Genomic DNA, 21695 nt, shown 5'->3' with positions numbered 1-21695 from the left:
CAAACGTGCTAACTATTAAGCCCATAATATTACATTTACGGCATTTGGCAGACGCCCTTATCCAGAGCGACTTACATTTGTCTCATTTATAAAACCGAGCAGTTGAGGGTTCAGGGCCTTGCTCAAGGGCTCAACAGTGGCAGCCTGGCAATGCTGGGGCTTGAACTCCTGACCCTCTGATCAATAACCCAGAGCCTTTAACCACTGAGCCACCACGGCCCCCATATTATCGTAATCTGACACTGGGATCGCGGCGTTTACATGACCCTAATATTGCCAAATTCTGATTAATATCGGAATATCGATGTGCCTGTAAACGTAGTCGCTTACTTTACAGGTGGCTGTTTTGAGGACGTTAACATGCATCACTACAGACACCGAGTGTAAATAGAACACGGATGTCGAGCGGTTAAGGTTGCCTGTGATGCGTTCAGCCACTGTTCATCCTGGATGAAGCTCGGCTGGCAGAAAGAACCTTATAAAACCAAGTTTACCCCACCCTCCCCCCTACCGATGAACATATTTTCAACCAAAATGCCAGGTAGAGCCTTATACTGAAGTCACGAGCTCTCAACGTCAGCCCGAAAATGCAGACGTTAAGCCAGGTTTCGATAAACAGTTTTCAGCGTTGAGGTTTCTCAGGCCTGCACACCGTCAACGTTAAGAAATGGTTCCCGAGTCGCACGAGGGCTTAGCAGGGCAGCTCTGAAAGGAGCCAGAGTGACAGTGGAGTTAGCACCAGCGCTACAGGTATTTATACAAGGACGAGAGGAATGCATTATACGCCGCTGAGCATCGAGAGGAGTTGGTCAATATTTGCACTAGCATTACTTTAAAGAAAAAAAAAAAAAAAGTCATTTCCTAGAGTTGTGCTTTTAGGGCACGTTATAAATTTAGCCGAGAAGCCTTTCGGGGAGCAGCCCATTAGTCTAATGTAATTGTTAACAAACGGGCTCGCTCTGAGATCATCAGTTCCAGCGAGTAGTCGAGACAATTACATGCAAATTGAAATGATCCTTTTCTCACACTCCCCATTTATCTGTTTACGGTAGCGGCTGCGGTCTCTCTAGACCGGCGAGTTAATGTACACTGCCCTTCAAAACAATTTGACTTCACAAGCGTTTGGACCGTCTTTGAAAATGCATGCGCAACCAGACAAGTGCTTTTCCTTTGTGAATAGTCAAGGTCCTTTTGAATTGATAAGCGGAGAGTTGAATTTCATACCTTATTCAACGAGGTGTGTGTGTGTGTGTGTGTGCATTTTTGTACCGTCTTGAATCCGGTTTCCACACAGCGCAGGGGCAGCGGCCTATCATCTGTGTGAAAGCGGCGTACTCAAACGTGCATATCGGCGATTGAGAGGAAACGTTCGAAGAAGGGACGCCCGGCGCTAAAGCGGGTTTTATTACACTACGACCCACCTGGCCTTTTCGCTAGCTCAGCTCCCACCATTAGCATAATTCCACGCACTCTGTCTGGTACGCCTCTGTTTATTTTCATGCTCTCTGCCAGGGCTAGAGTCCTAATCTTGCCGCATAGACAGGGGTTAATCTCAGCCCCAGACCTCACTTTAATTCTCCAGGAATTGGGAGGGGGCTGAAATTCCAAGTCCAGTTTGGGGAACTAAGGGGAAGGAGAAGAATGGCGAATTTGTTCGAACATGTAAAAGTGTTGTCGAAACATCACGATGATGGAATACTCTGTGCATCAAGAGGACAAGAAGTCACTTTGATTAGTTTATAATATATACTTATTATAGTTAATAATGTAATTATTATTATCCGTGTGTGTAAGTATACTGAGAGATCAACACTCACGTGAGAGAACTTTATTCTCGTTATTAATCGCGAACTACGTCGTGTATATCTCGCTGTTTGGATCGCAGTTACAAAAGCAATCAGGTGTGAGCCCTCATGATGTTTTTCTGGGAAAATAATTGCCTTAAATTGCCGTTTTGTAATTGTAGTAGCGGTGTAATTTGTCCTAAGTGGAATGTAAACAATCATTTTCATTAGTGCAAATGAAAGGACCCGAAGGCATTTATAAACAATGAATGAAGTCGGCAGTACGGGCTTGACAGTGCAGTTCGGTTAGCGTGAAGGCAGTGTTGTCGTTATGCACCTTATATCCATAGGCTTGCCTATGTCTTCAGTCTCGTGTTTAGTCGGTGCGAGCTTTCTTCCGGCACGTGTGTTAAGCACAAGAACCTGGATCTGACAGCCATCACACGCATGTACGGTGTGTTTGATGCTCTTTGATGCTATCTGCATAGCGAAAAGTGACAGCGAAATCGCTGCACTCATCTTTCCCACTTAATCTAGGTCAGCCAAGACAAGAGCATTTTGTCAATAAAGTGTCACTTTCACTGTGACTGGCTTTCAATCCTCAAGTGTTTTATTTTGGGGAGGGGGAGGAAAAAAAAACAACATTTTTTTTAACTTCTGCAGCTGTGCTAGAAACGTTTGACTCACATCCTCGCCTCTTTTTCTCTCCTCTGTTTTTCTGCCCCCTCTCCTACAGATGACTCGGTGTACGAGTCGCCGGAGCCGTTTCTGACAGATGACACCAACAGCGGCCACTTCCTGTCCCCGTGTCTCTTCCTGTTGTTGCTCGCGCTCCTCGTGCTCTTCAGCTCCTCCTAGCACTGTGGCTCTTCACAGCAGAGCACACAAACACACACACACACATATATATATATATATATATATATATATATATATATATATATATATGTATACACACACACACACATACTCGCACACACACACACACACACATGCAGATATACACACACATCCCAATCCAGCATGCAGCTTAGCACTGCTGCTTCTCCCCGAACGAAACGAAAAAAAAAAAAAAAAGAATGAAAGAAATCCCGTAACCCTCCCGGTAAATATACTCTCATTGTCCATTCAGTTCTGAGCATTGCATCTTCATCAAATCATCTTCATCTGATGATAAAAGACTGCCATTGAGAAAAGACTCATTTGAGGGAGGGGGAGGTGGGGGGTGAGATGTATTTCATATATATATGAAATATGAGAAAAGACAAAAAAATTTTTTTTTTTGGTTATTATTATTTTTTTTGGGGGGGGGGGGGGGGGGGTTGCTTCTTCTGTCATGCACTAAGTGAAGACGGCTCTATGATTTTTTGCTCACAAGCATCTGAAACGTCTGCGTGTTTTGTCTCTACCGACGTGCCCCAAGTAGAAACCACCCATCTAACCACCATCGATCCTGTGGATGTAGTTACTGTACAGCATTTCTGCGCAGCATTTCGAGAAAGAGTGCATTTTGCAGGGCACGTGTACCTTTCTCTGAGCAATCCCCAGCGCCTTTACTGAAAAGAAAAAGGAAAAATGCATTTATATATATATATATATATATATATATATATATATATATATATATATATATATAATACAGGAAGTAACTTCAGTGTACTTCAGTAAAGAAAGTGGATGTAGTAGAAATGAAGCATAGTACACACACAGAGTTTCCAGAGAAACGGGATGTTTTGGTGTCGATCATGAAGGACTTTTGTCTGAGAACAAAAACGTCCGGTTTCTCTTGAAACGCTTTTTACTACGTCCATTATACGCTAGGCGACAGTTTATTAGGAACACCTGTGCACCTGCTCATTCTTGCGATTATCCAATCAGCCAGTAGAGCAATGTATAAAATCATGCAGGTTAAAGGGTGGAGAGGGGAGGGGGTCTGATCTAATGGGCTGCAGGCAAATCTGGACAGTCGAAGGTCAAGAAAAAGAGCGTGGGAATTTTTTTCCTAGTCTTTAACTGAGCAGTTCTGCATCCGATTCCTGGTTTTGGTGGAAATGAGCAGCGCTCGATGTGGTTTTCTCCGGTTGTCGCCGATCCGTCTCAAGGTTTGACGTGTCGTGCGTTCCGAGCTGCTTTCCTGCTCACCACAGTTGTAGAGAGTGGTTATTTTTAAAATGCTCAAGCTAACCTGTGTGAATCACATCCCCCCCCACCCCCCTTATTCTGATGTTTGATGTGAACATTATTAAACTCTCGACCTGCATCTGCAAGATTCTACGCATCGTGATGCTGCCGCCATGCGACTGGCTGACTGGATAACCGTATGAACGAGCAGGTGTACGGGTGTTCCTATTAAAGTGGCCGGTGAGTGTATACAAAAAAACAACACATTAAGAGGAGGTCTTTTCTGTGAATTTGCCAAAGACATTAGTTTTTTTTCCTTCTTTTTTTTTTTTTTTTTTTTTTTTTTTTTACAAGGAGGAGGGGTTAGATGTGTCGGCTTTGGTTCGAGATCCCAAGCAGCCACACAATCATAGGACGGGAGTTGCATCAAAATACCGTTTTTTATTCCAGTCTTTTTTGCCGTACAAAAAGAATGTTGTGTAGATTAGAAAATTAATATTAACCAGTTACAAAATGCCTTTTTTTAATTACTGGTGCTCAGTCTGAAAGCAAATCTGTCACAAAGCTACAGTGCCAAGTGATGGCGGGGGTTCGAGGGGGGAGGGGAGGTGGGGCGGGGTGGGCTGGGGTGGGCATGCCGTGTTGGTGAAGTGTTAGTGTGTTTCAGGTCTTTAATCGTCTCAACCGCTATCTTTATCTCTCTCACTCTCTCGGAAGCTCTCTGAATGTGACGCTTTTTTCTCTCCGTGCTGAGCCGCTCCACGTAAATCTCCTGTAACTGCACTAACCCACGCCCTGTTACACACTCTCGCTCGTGCAACGGCCCAGAACGAGCTGGTCACTGTGAAAGCGCAGACTGTGGGCCTAACGGACTAAAGTTGCACGAGAGAACGAACGAATGCCTCAAAGTTCAAATTGTAGGGAGGGTTATGAATTCAAGTAGCACTTCTGCTCCAGTGGACGCTTTCATTCTGCAAGAAGAGGAGATTATTCAGAAAAAAAAAGAAAAAAAAAAAAAGTGTGGGATTATATGTGTGGTGAATTATTTTGTGACTGTACAAAAATGTTAATAAGGGGTGGTGGGGGGGAGGGGGTAAAAAACGATTTGGGGGAAGAGCTGGATTTGAACATAGGCAAGATTGAAAAATAAAAAATACCTTTTTTTTTTTTTTTAATGCTAGTTGGAACTTTTATATTTTACTTTATTCCATGTTATTTTTTACATTTTCTTTTCCCAAAAAAAATACAAAAAAAAAAACAGTGGACATTATTCATGCGATATGAATTTACAATATAGAACCCTTGAATTACTAGCGCAATGATGGTACCAGTTCTGCAGTCAAACGAGTCTAGAGATGTTTGCTGTTGTCGTCAATGTTTCCTGCTTGTATCACATTCTGGTACATGTAGTCCTGTAATGGGTTTATTTTATTTTATTTTATTTTATTTTTTGATGTTTCAAGTACAAAAAAAAAATCATGGTGTTATCATCAGATCATTTTTATTTGAAAATCATGTGGATAAAACAATTTTTTTTTTCATTCCTATTAAATGTTCCAATGTTTTGGAAGAGGAAAGCTACAGGAAAAAAAAAAAAAAAAAATGGAAACAATTCAAATAAAGCTTTTTGTCTATAGTAGAATTGTTTCTGATTCTGAATGATGTGTCTTGGGTGAAGTAGTGTGTATCAGCATTCAATTTCAGTGAGCTAATACTCATCAGCTTAAACAGTAAAAACGAGCTGTATTATACTCCATAAGGCTCTTAAAAAAAAAAAAAATAAATAAATAAAAGAAATTAAATAAAAGAAAAACGCCTTATAATATTGGAATTCATCAAATGTGCATGTTAAGTGTAAGCGGAGCGGACAAATTATAAATGTATAAAAAAGCTCCGATCTGTGAGTAGGCTGAAAAGTCTTCGCTACGTAATGTAATAACGTGTTGCGACCTAGTACGCTAGCTATGTGAGGGTGCTAATACAGACTAGGTTTGTACAGTATAGATTTTTACCTGCTCACAAATTCATCTAGAAACAATAGCTTGAAAAAGGAAAAGGAAAACAAACATTTCCACCATGTCAGGTTTAAGGAGAGTCCAGGAGGGCATAATAAATGTAAACAGTCGGGGACGGCTTGTTGGCAGTGGCAATCATGAAAACTCTGCGGGATGGGGGGTTTTTCAGGTGAACCTACAGTAATGCACAGTAAAAAACAAACAAACAAACAAACAAAAAACATTAAAATACATGATTCACTATCATTCTTTTACAAATCAGTTGAATAAACTCTACATGGTAAGAAGTGCCGTTTTTGACCGTTTTGGGCCAAAGCTTTTGGTGGCATCCCTAATAAACACAATTTTTTTTTTTTCTAGACGAGTCTGGACACTTGTTAACTGCTGGAACACTTGCATTGAGCGTAATGTCAAAACTATTTGCAAAAAACAGTGTCAATTTATATATATATATATATATATATATATATATATATATATATATATATATATATATATATATATATATATATATTAAGGTTTGCATTTGACTCCCCTTCGTATTATTAACTATATACACTGATCAGCCATAAGATTAAAACCACCTGCCTAATATTGTGCAGGTCCGCCAAAATAGCTCTGACACATCGAGGCATGGACTCCACAAGACCTCTGAAGGTGTACTGTGGTATCTGGCACCGTATAAGATGTTAGCAGATCCTTTAAGTCCTGTAATTTGCAAGGTGGGGCCTCAATGGATCGGACTTGTTTGTCCAGCACTTCCCACAGATGCAGATCTGGGGAATTTGGCGGCCGAGTCAACACCTTGAACTCTTTGTCATGTTCCTCAAACCGTTCCTGAACACAGATCACGTTATCGTGCTGAAAGAGCCCACTGGGAATACCGTTGCCATGAAGAGGTGTACTTGGCCTGTTTAGGTAGGTGGTACGTGTCAAAGTAACATCCACATGAATGCCCAGAGCATCACACTGCCTCTGCCGGCTCGCCTTCTGACCATAGTGCACCCTGGTGCCATCTCTTCCCCAGGTAAGCGACACACACACACACACATGATGTAAAAGAAAACGTGATTCATAAGACCAGGCCAACTTCTTCAGTTCGGACGCACACGTGCCCATTATAGGCGCTTTCGGCGGTGTACAGGGGTCAGCATGAGCACTCTGACCGGTCTGCAGCTACGCAGCCCCGTACACAGCAAGCTGCACTGCACTGTGTGTTCTGACCTTTCTATCACAGCCAGTATTCACTTTTTCACCAGTTTGCTCTAAATGAGCTTTAAGCACCCATGACCCTGTTGCCAGTTCACCAGTTTTCCTTCCTTGGATCACTTTCGATAGGTACACTGCATACCGGGAACACCCCACAAGACCTGCTCTTTTGGAGATGTTCTGACCCAGTCGTCTAGCCATCATAATTTGGCCCTTGTCAAAGTCGCTCAGATACTTACACTTGCCCAATTATCCTGCTTCTAACACACACACACACACACACACACACACACATATATATATATATATATATATATATATATATATATATATATATATATATATATATATATATATATATATATATATATCCCACCCCTTGACAGGTGCCATTGTAATGAGATAATCAATATTATTCATACTGTATACTGCATGTTAACTATATAATTGTCAAAATTTTAAGTCAAATTAAGACAAAAATAGATTGATTCATTTTGCTTGATAGATAGACAGTAAGGAGGCCCCACGAGTCCAGTAATGGGCGGGGCATCCACCAAAGCGCAAATCATTCCAGATTCATGTTGATTGGCTCATTTCCACTTTTTATTATTTAGAAAACAACTGCTTTTTTTGGACATATTTTTAAACGTTATCTCGTAGCAGCGTAACGTGTATTCGTGGAGCTCCTGCACAAAGTGCATGAACATGGGTAGGTCTGGTAATAATAACACAATCAGAGTAAACATCACTTGACGTTGTGGCGTTGTAACTCTTTGATCATTACATCACCAAGCAAAGAAATGAAAGGTTATATGATTATTATCCTCTTCTAACAAAGTTTCTAATGAGCAACTACGAGTAAAAAAAAAAAAAAAAAAAAAATTTTTTTTTTTTTTTTTTGCTTGTCCTGGATGCCTCGGCTATTACTTTGTCCACCCTGAAATGAAGATTAATCACCAAATTTTATTATTATTTTTTTTTTAGTCATCTCTGCATTATTTCAAAACGGCCATGCAGAATCATATCTGATATGTAAGCATCGCTTCAAAGGGGACCGTAAGAGCACTCGGACATTCTTTTGTTATTACGGGACTGATGTCCACACATGTATTTGTGTTTAACGGTAATTGCATTATATTACATTTAAAACGAATATATTTGTTCATTCATCTTATCCACTTTATCCTGGTTAGGGTGCCCGTGGATCCGGAGCTTATCCCAGGAACATTGAGCAGGAATACACTCCAGTGTATTGCAGGAAACTAATCAACTTTATAGTTAATACAATTTACTAACAAGCCATGATTAAAGAAACTCCCATGGAAAGAGTTTTGAAACTTGTGCATTCTACTTGCAGCTTTGTTTTTTCACTGCTAATGGCAGATGAGCCACAATGATTGGCAGTTGTGTAGGTTCGGGGGGAAAAAAGCTGCCACTCGTCTGTTACAGTTAGCCATACTTTCCTGCATTTACATTTTTCTGGTGTCTTACATCTTAACTAAAACAAATTCTTTTTTTTTCCTCGCCAAGTGACTGGCGGTTAGTGTAAACCCTCATATACAGTATGTACACTCACTACAGTTTCTACCCTTAGACGAGTGATTTGCGAAAGCACCGAACTGGTTGGACTACACGTTATGCCTCTTTGTCTGCTATGTGCTTTATGGTTAAAGCTGGGTTTAAATATGTGTGCAGATCTGTGCAGTGCTTATCAGACTGATGTCACTAATCAGTGCTATGGCATTTCACTTAGACATCATGAATATTCCGACATCTAATGGAGTGTTTTATCAATGATAGAGTGATAAAGTGAACACATAGGCTTTTAAGGGAGGGGGGGGGGGTGGATTCCAAGCCGTGAATCATATCACGGATAAAGGCTTCCATGGAAAAGTCTTTTCTTTGATTATGGACTTAAAACATAGCTGCCCTTTTCCGGCCATGTCTTATTAAAAGGACGGTAAAATCGAGTCCTGGACGATCTTTTAAGGTTCGGCTTTAAAAAGATGACTGCTTTTTCACAGGCTGTAACACTAGTCTAAATACACAGAGTGACATTTACACTCACACACACATACGCTTTTGAGTCTTTGGTGTTTTGTCAAACAGTGGGAGGGGAAGAAGGTGAACGCCTGTGAGCGGCTCTTATTTGGGATGATGGCAGAAAATGGTGACTGATAGCGCTGAATGCCATGCGAGGTTCATGCAGAGATGGTAACCGCCTGGCTGGGGAGCGTAATATTGCAGCAATAAAATAATTTCAGAAGTGCATTTGGACGTTTGCGACCACGACATGGTCTTGTTCTTTGTTCCTGCAGATAAAACGAAAAACGCCGTTAGACTTCGGGTCCATCAACTGTGTGGCCTTATTGAAGAACTTTGAATGGACAGGTTTTAGCAGTGCTACACTACAGGCTACAAGAAATGCCTTCATAATTGATCTCTTAATCCCTTTTTTTCCAGATGATGTACTTACACCCATGGGGACTAATTTCTATTGTCCTTTAAATGCCTTCGTAGTTAATTGACACTGATGGTGATACCGATACTGAGTCAAACGATCCATTGAACAGATGTTGCTGATGCTATAACAAGAGTGACCTGAGTGGCTGCTCTAAGAACATGCAAACAAACCAACAGCAACGACAAAAAAAAAAACAAGAACCAGCGTTCCTCTGATCGCGATGAAGTACCACTCTACCTAAACTTATAGTACCAAAGCGTTCAGCAGATCAAATATGAATTGATTGGTATTCCAGGCTTCCCCCTTCATCGCCTTTTCATCTCCGGCAACTTGACTTGAATGGATCCAGCGCTGCTGTAGTGCCACTCCACTGGCCCCTTGTGAGATAACAAAGCTCAGCTTGACCTTTCCGCAATCAAAAGGCCCCACAGCAGAGGCTCTATCAATGTCCCAGTGTGGGACGTGTGTTCACTCGCGCCAGAGATTGCACCCAAGGCAACATCTAACAGGATAAAGAAAGCCTGCTATCCTGGCTCACTTTTAACAAATTATGACCGGCAATCTCAAAACGTCTGAGCGCCAGCGCCTACACGACATCAGCAGCTGTAATAACGTCCTCAACAACCATCAGGCCTTTTGTGTTCCGCCTCATTCAGTCCCTATGGGTGTAAATCTGACAGAATTCGATAGATTGACTAACAAAATTGCAGAAGGAAAATAGCGAGGAAGAAAACGGCTGAAGGTCTTCCGGCCTATAATTGTCGACCGACACTCGGGGCTTGAAAAAGCATAAAGACCGTTCTGGAGATGACTGAGTCACATAATGGCCGCTTATCTAACAACGTTGGTCGGAAATAAAGATTAGATTGGCGCGTGAGATTTATTCTAATGAGTAAAAATCTGAATTCATTATCTTTTCGTCATCATATAGTCCACGATATTATGGTGCAGCCGTTTTTGTAGTGTTGTTCCATCTGTTTCTCAGTGGAGAAACTATAATCCCTGGATAGTTCATTATATTATTAGCCATAGTGCACTGTTACTCCAGTGTACAACCAATATACAACCTCCAGTGAACACACTGCTTCCACATGGCAATTTCTTTGTAGTTTATTTATTAGGTTAGATATTGGAATATGGATTAATACTATAAGCATGGAATAAATCCCAGTGACGGGGTGGTGTGATGCACACCCATGTGAAACAGACTTACTGTTACCACCATGAAGTCTTTTATCCCTCTTATACTAATTCATACCAAATATTTCGTTTTTAATGAATTAATGAATCACACATCATACTTTTTTTTTTTTTTAAATATATACATTTACAGCTAGCTTAAATGTACTTCCTTTTATCACTTATGATATAGCCGTTAAAAATAGTAGTTCCCTCACCAGCCTTTCTTACGCTTGCAGTTTTATCTTAAATACAAAGTAATCATTTTTTTAAATGTTAAATTGTACGTTCTGTGATGGGATGGCACCCCGTCCAGGGTGCCCCCTGCTGTGTGCCCCCGGGATAGACTCCAGGCTCCCCCGTGACACTGTGTACAGGAAGTGGACGGATGGATTGTACATTCAAATCATAACGTAGTTTGATTTCAAGTATAGACAGTAATAAATATACGGATAAGTGAGAGAAAAGTATTTTCGAAAGTATTTGTCAAACACAAAATGAAAACATAAGAAATAGCCAGTAGAGTTATTATCCAGATAACCAATCATGTCTAGATAAATAATAATTGCTGTATGTCCGGACATATACCATCCATCCATCCATCCATCTTCTATACCGCTTTATCCTTTTCAGGGTCACGGGGAACCTGGAGCCTATCCCAGGGAGCATCGGGCACAAGGCGGGTACACCCTGGACAGGGTGCCAATATGTCTGGACATATGAGCCTACGATTATTTGCTATATGTTATATTAGACTATACCACAGTGCTCTAGCATGCTTGCTAACAGAAAACTTCATATCAATGGGGCGTTTTATAATTATGTTTATGTGTTTATATTTATTATGTACAAGTCGCTGTGTACGCTTTTACAAACCTCGTTGCTGGCATTACTGTCAGAGCTACTGTTATAAAAAATTTAATTGTCACCTTCTGACCAATCAGAATTGAGAATTCAACAACACTGTGGTATAACGACTAATAGGTATGTGATACTGGGTATATTTATCATTTGTAATGTTCAGTGCCAGGTCACGGGGACGTGTTTGCCGAGTGCTCCTGAATTAAGATTCTGAAATTACACACAGCCTAATAATTAAGCGTCCGAGGTAATCCACTGAGGGCACGTTATCTACAGGTGTAACTAGAACCAGGTGAACTCTCAAAGCTTATGTTGGCCCATACAAAGTGTCTGGAAAATGTACTGTATGATAACTACAAACCTACATAACTACAAAATGTTTTTGTATTTAATAATAATAATAATAATAATAATAATAATAATAATAATAATAATAATAATACATTCATGTTTACTACAAGTTTGCTAATGTTTACTTAGAGAGAAGAATGGTTGAAAAGAAGTACACTAGCCTCCGAATAAACTTTTAGTTTACTTTTAAATGTGGAGCAGTAATATAGTTATGACTGCGATTATATTTCTGAGCATACTACATTAAAATATTTATTAGGTTTTGAAGTGAGCGAGTTTAAACCCAGTGTACAATATGCTGACAATGCGTTTCAGGAATTATTTGGAGAAAAGGCTTTGTCAAATTTATATGAACTTGAATTTACTGAGCAGCACTGTGCTTGACACTCATAAATGTGCAATGTAAATAAGGGGAGCGCTGACTTGACTCGCGAAAAGAACAAAAGCTGCGCAGTGGTGTAGCTTTCGGCCTGTGACGGCCTTCTTCTCGCGCTTCAAAAAGGTGTGTCGGCTTCACGTGTCTCTGCGGAGACTCTCTCGCACTCACAGAGGGTGATAGAGAACCGGCTGTAGTTTCAATCAAATGTGTGTGTACTTTCAAGTGAAATGTTACAGGGATATTATTTAAGCTCTCGTGTTATGCAGCTCACGCGCCTTGAACTGTTGAACGCGGACTATTTTATGTTTCTGTAAGCGCATACGGTGTGTAATTGTAAGGAAACACTTCACTACAGACAGGCTCTATTTTTCTTTCAGCTTTACGTTTTATTCTATAATGCCATTTGCTCTAACAACATTATAGCAACTAGTTCATGTTCATTTGAGATATCAGTATCAGTCATTAAAGCCCCCCCCCCCCCCCCCTCTCTCCCTCTCTCTCTCTCTCTCTCTCTCTCGCTCTGTCTCTCTGTCTCTGAAGCATAAGGGTGAAAGGCCTGCTTTCTTTATTAATGAGGACCATCTGTGGTGTGGAGGGAAACACAGAGAGAGAGAGAGAGAGTGAGTGTGTGTGTGGGAGAGAGAGAGAGAGAGAGAGAGGGAGGAAAGAGAGTGAATGAGAAGGAAATTATAAGAAGAGGCACTCAACTGGACAGGAGATAAAAAAAGTAGAGCAATGACGACTGTCCATACATCGGATCTACCTCTTCCCCAAGCACTTACATGAACACTAATTCAAATAAATAAATAAATAAATAAATAAATAACCCACTTGTACTTGACCTACTTGTACTAGCACGAGGTTATGCGTTTGAAGGAGACTTCAGTACACTTCCGCACTTCTGTAAGTCACTCACGATAATCAGTCCGTAGAGAATTGTTTGTTTTTTTTCTTCTGTGATTGTTGTAGACAGAGATGCAAAATGTTCGGTGCAGCTTGAAGAGTTTTTTGTGCTTTTTATTTTTTTAATTTTTTATTTTTTGCGGAAAATTACGCGAATTGCCGAAATTGCAATCGCAATCGCACAAAATTGTTTTGCACGGTCTTTTACAGTGATGTTTGTTGGTAAATGAGACCTTATAGCTGCACTCGTGTTCAACGCGTGCGAATCGAAGAGGGCTTGTGATGACGTCACACGACACGTCTTGCAGAAAACCTGTGTTTGCTTGATTTTGCGTTCATTTCAGCGGTCGCGAAATCCTGGAAGGACTGAATAATGGCATCTGCTAAATGTTGTAAATGTAAATGTAACCAAGCCAAGCTCATGATGCTCTTTGTGAGTAGAAGCCGAGAGATGAAGTAATTATATATGTATGGATGGATGGATGTATTAGTATTTAAAGTGCCCCTGAAATAAAAGTTGTTGTGATGGTTTGGCGGTTAAAGCTCTGGGTTAGTGATCAGCAGGTCAGGGGTTCAAGCCCCAATGCTGCCACTGTTGGGCCCTTGAGCAAGGCCCTTACCCCTCTCTGCTCCAGGGGGTGCTGTATCATGGCTGACTGTGTGCTTAGACCCCAACTTCCTAACATGCTGGGGTATGTGAAGAAACTAATTTCACTCTGCTGTAATGTTTATGTGATCCACTACACGTTATATCTCAGAGTAAAAAAAAAAAAAAAATAGTTTTGGTGATATTTTGCAAATCATCCAATTAAATGCTCTGTAGATTGTATATGTCCCGCCCATGTCTTGCTCTACAGTAGCAGCTTGCCCTGCAAAAAAAAAAAAAAAAAAAGCCATCTAAGCAAGTGAAAATATCTTGTATATAGTCATATTTATCTAGTATTTCCTATTATAAGATTACAATAAACAAAACCCAATATCATTAAACCAGTTTCCAGACATTTAGAACTCATTCCAAGCTTTAAATAGTCTTCAGTCTATTAGTCTAAATTTTTCAATTTTTAAGAAATTTGAGAAATTCTATTCTAGAAAGGAGATACATTTTCTGCCAGGAAAACAAGAAAATGTCGAGCGCGAAATAATTAAAAGCTTCTAAAACAGGCTGAAGACTCAATTTATAATTGATATATAATAATCTCATAATGAGAAATATTGGCTACATTTGCCCATATTCAAGATTTTTTCACTTGCTTAGATTATTATTTGTTTTTTTTCCAGTGTGTTAGCAGGCAACATGGTTCATCAGCGTGCACACTACTCCCTTTTCCACCCATCCCACGGTTGTGAAAAGAAAAAAAGAAAAAAAAAGAGCTGGTGTTTTGCAGAGGATGGAATTTGTGCGAGTTGGCGATTGTGTAAGGCACTTTTCTGAAATGTTTGACCAATGTCAGAATGACAGACTGATGGAAAATGTGACTCTATTCATCAGTACGACTAAGTAAAAGCTCGCTAAGCTACTGTCAGATCTGTCTCTGACGGGTTTGTTTCTCACTTCCTGTTTCAAAAGGAAAACTTCAACATATGGAATCGAATCACAGCTAAGAAGCCATTTTATCGGGACTTTAAATGCACGCCTACGATCGAGTCCTTCCTTGATCTGTTCCAGTATTAATACAAACTATCTAAGCTGTATAAACAACGTCTTCATGATAAATGCTAAATGCGAGTCAATCCCTAGCTTCGTTACTGGTTTTCTCTAAACGTGTCAATCAATGTGTCAAAAAGTCTGGACTCCCAGGCTGCTATTAGCGAGCAGCTTTAGATCCATTCACATTGGACTGATGTATTTTCTGGTCTTTCACTCTCCTTTGGGGAAGAGCTAACGGTCCGAACGTAAATGTACTCATTATGCCATTATATAATCAATTTACAGGAGAAAAGGGAATTAATCATTGTTAATGAAACCAATGCATGCGCTTAATAGGGGAGAGGAGAGTGAATTCTGTGTTCAATATGGGTTTCAGAGCCAGTGCAGGGAAACTTACTCTCATTGCCGTATCCATTCACTAATTCACAGCATTAATCTTGTGTAACAATCTGTGCTAATACATTTACTCTGCTGAGCATCTCAGTTAATCTACTTCTTCCTTGCTCCCTGTTTGGAACTGTAGAGTGCTGCTGTGTGTCTCCAGTCATAATGGACCATTCTACTGAATAAAGTATAGTATAAATGGCAGGTTAGTGGAATTGTATGAACAATATATCAAGAATGGTTTTGTTCCTTTTTGTACCACAACGGTTTGCCAATGCTAGCAATGATTCATTTATTAAAGAAGGATTCATTGTACATTTGAGCTATTTAGAGTTAATGCTATGGGAATTTCCTGTTATCACTTACATTGTAGCATCTATGAACATCGATGTCATTCCCTCACCAGCCTCTATGCTTTTCTCTCTCTTGAGGTTAATGAGACAAAATATCCAAAAAATATCCACCTTCTGACCAATCAGAAGCAAGCATGCTAGAGCACTGTGGTATAGTCTAATATAACATATTGCAAATAATCGTAGGCTCATATGTCCAGACATATTGGCACCCTGTCCAGGGTGTACCCCGCCTTGTGCCCGATGCTCCCTGGGATAGGCTCCAGGTTCCCCGTGACCCTGAAAAGGATTAAGCGGTAGAAGATGGATGGATGGATGGATGGATGTCCGGACATACAGCAATTATTCATTTTTATTTATCTAGACTTGATTGGTTATCTAGATAATAACTCTACTGGCTATTTCTTATGTTTTTACTTTGTGTTTACTTTGACAAATACTTTCGAAAATACTTTTCTCTCACTTATCCGTATATTTATTACTGTCTATACTTGAAATCAAACTACGTTATGATTTGAATGCACAATCCATCCGTCCACTTCCTGTACACAGTGTCACGGGAAGCCTGGAGTCTATCCCGGGGGCACACAGCAGGGGGCACCCTGGACGGGGTGCCATCCCATCACAGAACGTACAATTTAACATTTAAAAAAAAAATCAAAACTCTAAATTTTACCACCTTATATCATCTGTGATACAAAGAGAGTGAGGGCGCTTTCTTTGAAACACACGAAGCATTTCGTTTTTAAACTGAAATCAGGAGCATAGAAACTTGCAAGCTCCCAAAAATAGGCCTCTGTTCAGGACCCATCTTTTGTTCACGGCTTAGTTTGGTGAATCGAGTCCCCGTCTTCTACAAAACACACTCCAGGAGTACGAGCGTCATCTGCAACGCCGCGCGGTAATACCAAGTTGATATGAGGGGATTTCGAATCTTTGATTCGGGGAGGGGGGGTAAACTGAGCATAAAATCCTAATAAATAATATGAATCTATTATATGTGAGTATACCTGAATACGTTGCATGCTCAGAGAAACTGTATTACTACTAACACATCTAAAAAGTAAACCGATATATCACTCGGCAGCTAGTTTCCTTTAGTTCAAGTATGCTTAGACCTGCTAGTACATTAAAAGTCACTGTAAGTACACCTCGAGCCTTGTGCACACCTCATCAGGTATATATCAGTAGTGTACTAAATGTATCAAAGGTATGGACTACACACTCGAACTCAGTTTTAAGGGGTTATTTGTATTAAGAGAGGCATCTAAAAGTGTGTCAAATGAATGAACAGATTCCCGTTTTACAAAAACACGGCGTGCGTGAACAGAAAGGTCAGCATTAACACTCAAAGCACTTGCTATGCAGTTTCAGGCAGTCGCTGTTCAGATACCTCGAAATCCTCAGTGGACACTCTGACTGCACAGGCCAGGCCTGAAAACATACACTGACCTTCATAGCTTCAGTAATTGCCACTTATCCTTTTAATAATTCAATTATGGCATATTGAAAGCATTCATTTTGTGCTTTTTGAAAAGGGTAAGTTTACAATGTTAAAAACAGTTCATTACATCATACTGAGGACCACTGGGGAATCAAACACGAGGACAGAGGGACGTTGTAACATCTTTACAAAGCATACTTGCTTCTTTTTAGAGATGAACTAACATCAGGAATACGGAGGAGTGTGTTATGGGAGGGTTTTAAATCAACCTACCAAAAAAATAGGGGCCACCTACTGTACATAAACATCCAGAAATGAATCAACATATTGGTATGGTGTTTTATATAAACAGTGCTACTATGACAAATTTGTCGAAGGAACCAGCAGGCATGGAAATGTGTTCCTCGTTCTGGATAGAGGGTTTGGTATTCGTTATTATAATACATCACAAATGAAGAGATAATGATGGGGAACAACTGTCCTGACATTAAAGGACCTCATGGGATGATAATGTTATAAAGCACTCCATGATATTAACTGCAGGGTTGTTTCGGGTCACTGGGTCCAGACAACAGCTACAGCGCTTTGTTTTTTAAAATTAAAAAAAAATTTTTTTTTTAAATATAATTGTTTAATGTAAAACACAAGCATAGTAACGCAACATTCCCTGCTAATGTAAAGTACCTCGATGTAGAAGCAGATGTTTCTCCATATTTCTTTCTCTCTCTCTCTCTCTTTCTCTCTCTCTCTCTCTCTTTTTTTAAAAAAAAATTTGTATTTGGATAAGCATTCTTGTTTTTGTGGGAAAAGGATTGTGCCGTGTGATCTTCACCATGATTACGGCTTTAAACACTGAATCTGTGTGTGGGGCAGAGTGAACCATTTGCTCTTTTGAGAGGGGGGATATGCCTCTAGAGGACCTTCAGTACTTTTATGGATGGAAATATCTGTCTCTCGACCTATTCAGTCTGCCAGGGTTCCTAATTTATTACTTTAATTGCCTAGTAACTTAAAATGAGGGACCAAAACACTTATTCCAGTCCAGATTGTCTTTTTTTTCTTCTTTTTTTTTTTTTTTTTTATGAAAGCCCCATATTGGAACACTGGGTAACCAATTCCAAGCTCTGACAGAGTTGCGGCTGCTTAATTTATTACCCCATCTAATATGTTATCATTTACGTTATATAGTAACAACTTACACAGGGAATTGTACGGCGGATGCTCCAAGTAAACGGATGTAAATAATAGATATTGTGAAGTTTTCTATGAGAAGATTTTGGAAGAGGTCTCCAGTGTCAGTGTTCAGAGATAACGTTGTAACGTTAAGTTTTCCGACACAGGAGACAGAGCTTTGGGGATGGTGAATGTTCCGGTTTTCACTGTAACATGACAAGCTGGATTTTTTTTTCTTATTAATTTAAAAAAACAACAGGCTGACGAGGGAGCTACTGTTTATAGCGGCTATAATGTAAGTGATATCAGGAGCAAATGGGTTTCAGGGATGTTAAACAGTGTCATATAACGTTCAACAGGGATGTTCAACAGTGTCAAACCAGCGACTCCATTTCCCAGAACTACAAACATGGCCGAAGATGACTACAAGTCCCAAGCATACACACAGACATGTTCACCATCTCCTGAGTTCTAATTAGACACACCTGCTGCCAATTAAACTTCCACTCACACCACACCTTTACAGAGACACACAGTTCACATACAGCTTTGTGAAGTATACGCTCAGTTGTCTTTGGTCTCTGTCGTTACCAAGCCTCAATACCGTGTTTGTTTATTCTGGTTGTGATTTTGTTTACGTTTATGACCTTGATTCTCTGCCTTGCCTAGTTTGAACTGTTTGACTGATCGCCTGACCTCTGCCTGTCTATGTTTATTGATTTCTGCCTGATCCTTTGGACTTGTTGTTTTATTAAACTGCCATACCTACACTTGCTTTCGTCTGTGCCTCCATTACATGACACACAGCATTAAACATGACTATAAATGGATCAAATGTATGCTATTCTTTAATAAATTTCAGTTTTCTTTGAGTTGACAATTTTGACGGATGCCCTAAGCAGATATGCGTTTGTTTTTTTTCCTCATGATCACAATTTAATTTTCTCATGACCTCGACATAACAAACAGCTGTCTTCTGTGCTTGGGACTGGTGTTGCATGCACATTGGCGTCTTCACCATCGCCATCATAAATGTAATCATTGCCCACTATAGAGATGGACTACATACTGTAGAGATGGACTCCTGGAGCAGAGAGTACTCAAGGGCTCAAGTACCCAAGCATAGCTTAGCTCCTTGAATCCCTGACCTTACAATCAGTAACACAGAGCCTGGTAGTGCTTTGGCTTTGAACCCCCGACCTTCTGATCGGTAACACAGAGCCTGGTAGTGCTGGGACACTGAACCCCCGACCATCCGATTGGTAACACAGAGCCTGGCAGTGCTGGGGCTTTGAACCCCCAAACTTTCACTCAGGTACCCAGAGCCTGGTAGTGCTGGGGCTTTGAACCCCCAACCTTCCGAACAGTAACGCAGAGCCTGATAGTGCTTTGGCTTTGAACCCCCGACCTTAGGTAACCCAGAGTAAAACCAAGTTTTCAGGTAGTTCTAGGGCTTGAACCCCCGACCTTCCAATCGCTAACCCAGAGCCTGATAGCACTGGGGCTTGAACCCCCAACCTTCCGATCGCTAACCCAGAGCCTGATAGTGCTGGGGCTTTGAACCCCCGACCTTCCGATCGGTAACTCAGAGCCTTTACCGTCAAGCCATCACTGCCCCCATATATATATTTGAACATTGAACAGGATTGGGAATTACTTCAGATGTATGTTAGGACAGTTAAAGAATCGTGAAGAAATGTATTCACTTTGTCACTAATGTGTGTTTAACAAGTTGTTTATGTCCACGCCATGAGCCATGTCCACAGCAAACACAGCCTGCTAAAAGAATTGCAGTCTGACTCACCCCTGTGTAATCTGCCGCTAATTGCTAATGTGAAGTAGTTAAATATTCATGACCGTTCACACCGCTTCAGTGCTGTGTTTCTTTACTTGTTCAGCACAATCTGTGCGGCTTGGAGAGACGTACATTTCAAAGATGCTGTGCACATTTACCACAGCTGGTAGAAATGGCCCATTAGCAAAGCCTGATATTTTCCCTGCTTTAAAATCCAATTTGAGAGTGTAATTGCAGTGAGTCAGGGGTTTTTTTTTGTTGTTGTTGTTGTTGTTTCTCTTTTTTTTTCTTGTAATTGTTCAGTAGGAGAATGTGAAGTGAATATTTTGTGCTTGGCAGATGAAACTTCAATACTGAGTGTAGTACACAGAGTTTGAAGTCGGGGAGGTTTTCCTTGGTGAACATTAAAACTCGTGGTATGATATACGCTGATAATTTGACCTCATCTCTCATCCTTTGCCCTTTGAAACCAACTCCACAAGCAGTAGGAAATTCATTTAATAGGTCTAATTTGTTGCAGACTCATGAGACAATATACCCCCCCCCCCCCCCCCCCCATCATATATTCTCTCCTGCAATCCTGACTGAGTGAGTGTTTGAAGTGGTAACCCTGTCAAAATGTGACCAAAAACCAGAGTGCATGCCCTCAGGCAGTCTGTGGAAATTGCATGTGCTTTACATGAAGATGACTTATTATTTTTTTTTCATTCCTCTTTTTTTTTCATTTCCTCTCCTCATCGCAAAAAATTGAATTCCTACTTGCTTCGGTAGTGTCCAGTGGACGTGCTCTTATTGGCATTCTGAACAGGAGCCGAGGGACGGGTGTGCAGCGCACAGCACCTGTACACATGTGCACACAACCAGAACTGAAATCAACACCTCAATCAACACCTCCCTCTTTCCAAACAAAAAGTGTGTGCGTGTGTGTGGAGGTGGATCAGTCAAAGTCATTTTCGTTCATCATGTTTCGCAGGCTGATGAAAGCTCCAGAGATAACCCCCTCCTCCTCCTCGCTCCCCTCCACCTCCCTCACAAGACCACTTCAGGCTGATGAAGAGAATTAACAGACTGTGAACAGATCACGTTTTAGGCCGATTACTAACCTTGGTGAAAGACAAACCCACTGGTACGGACGAGAAACTGGGCCAGATGCTGTGTTTGCACCGGGCATGGGCACTGGAGATTGTGTTGAGTAAGGAATGAGTGTGAGAGCTGTTATGCAGGAGAGGTAAGATGAGAGGATTATGGAAGGTTTGGGCCTAGAAATGGCCAGGGATTACTGTACAATTCTGCTTAAGGAGTGTATGAGTGTGAGTAATTCCAGTGGCAGTCTGAAGCAATAAGCAAAAATATAGATGAGACAGAGCAATGACATTTGATGTGAGTGGGATTGGATACCTGTTACAGGGGTTATATATGAAACTCTCACAGCTCGAAACTCGACAAAAAAAAAAAACAACACTTTATGGTATTCCAAATAACGGACGAAGAAAGAACAGGAAAAACAGATACAAATAGGAGTAGCATGATTTTTTGTGATGTGAACATCATGTGACGTGAGTTTTTTTTAAACTTTTATGACGATCAAATGACAAAGAAAGACCCATGTTCATTAAAATACTAGTTTATTTA

General features: G+C 40.6%; 1 protein-coding gene across 2 annotated transcripts in view; it reads left to right on the top strand.

The window, feature by feature from the left end:
• Nucleotides 1-3044, top strand: part of LOC108270832 (ephrin-A2) — a 126799-nt gene extending 123755 nt beyond the window's left edge. For both annotated transcript variants that reach the window (XM_053683229.1, XM_017477783.3), the window contains one exon: nt 2521-3044. In XM_053683229.1, coding sequence (XP_053539204.1) covers nt 2521-2642 — 122 coding nt within the window. In that variant the 3' untranslated portion in view covers nt 2643-3044. The remainder of the gene's footprint in view (nt 1-2520) is intronic.
• The last annotated feature ends 18651 nt before the right edge of the window (nt 3045-21695 follow it).

The sequence above is a fragment of the Ictalurus punctatus genome, chromosome 10 (genome assembly GCF_001660625.3).
Source record: "Ictalurus punctatus breed USDA103 chromosome 10, Coco_2.0, whole genome shotgun sequence".
In the NCBI taxonomy this organism is placed as follows: domain Eukaryota; kingdom Metazoa; phylum Chordata; class Actinopteri; order Siluriformes; family Ictaluridae; genus Ictalurus; species Ictalurus punctatus.
The sequence above is the reverse complement of the archived record's forward strand: the minus strand, read 5'-3'. Positions and strand labels throughout refer to the sequence as shown.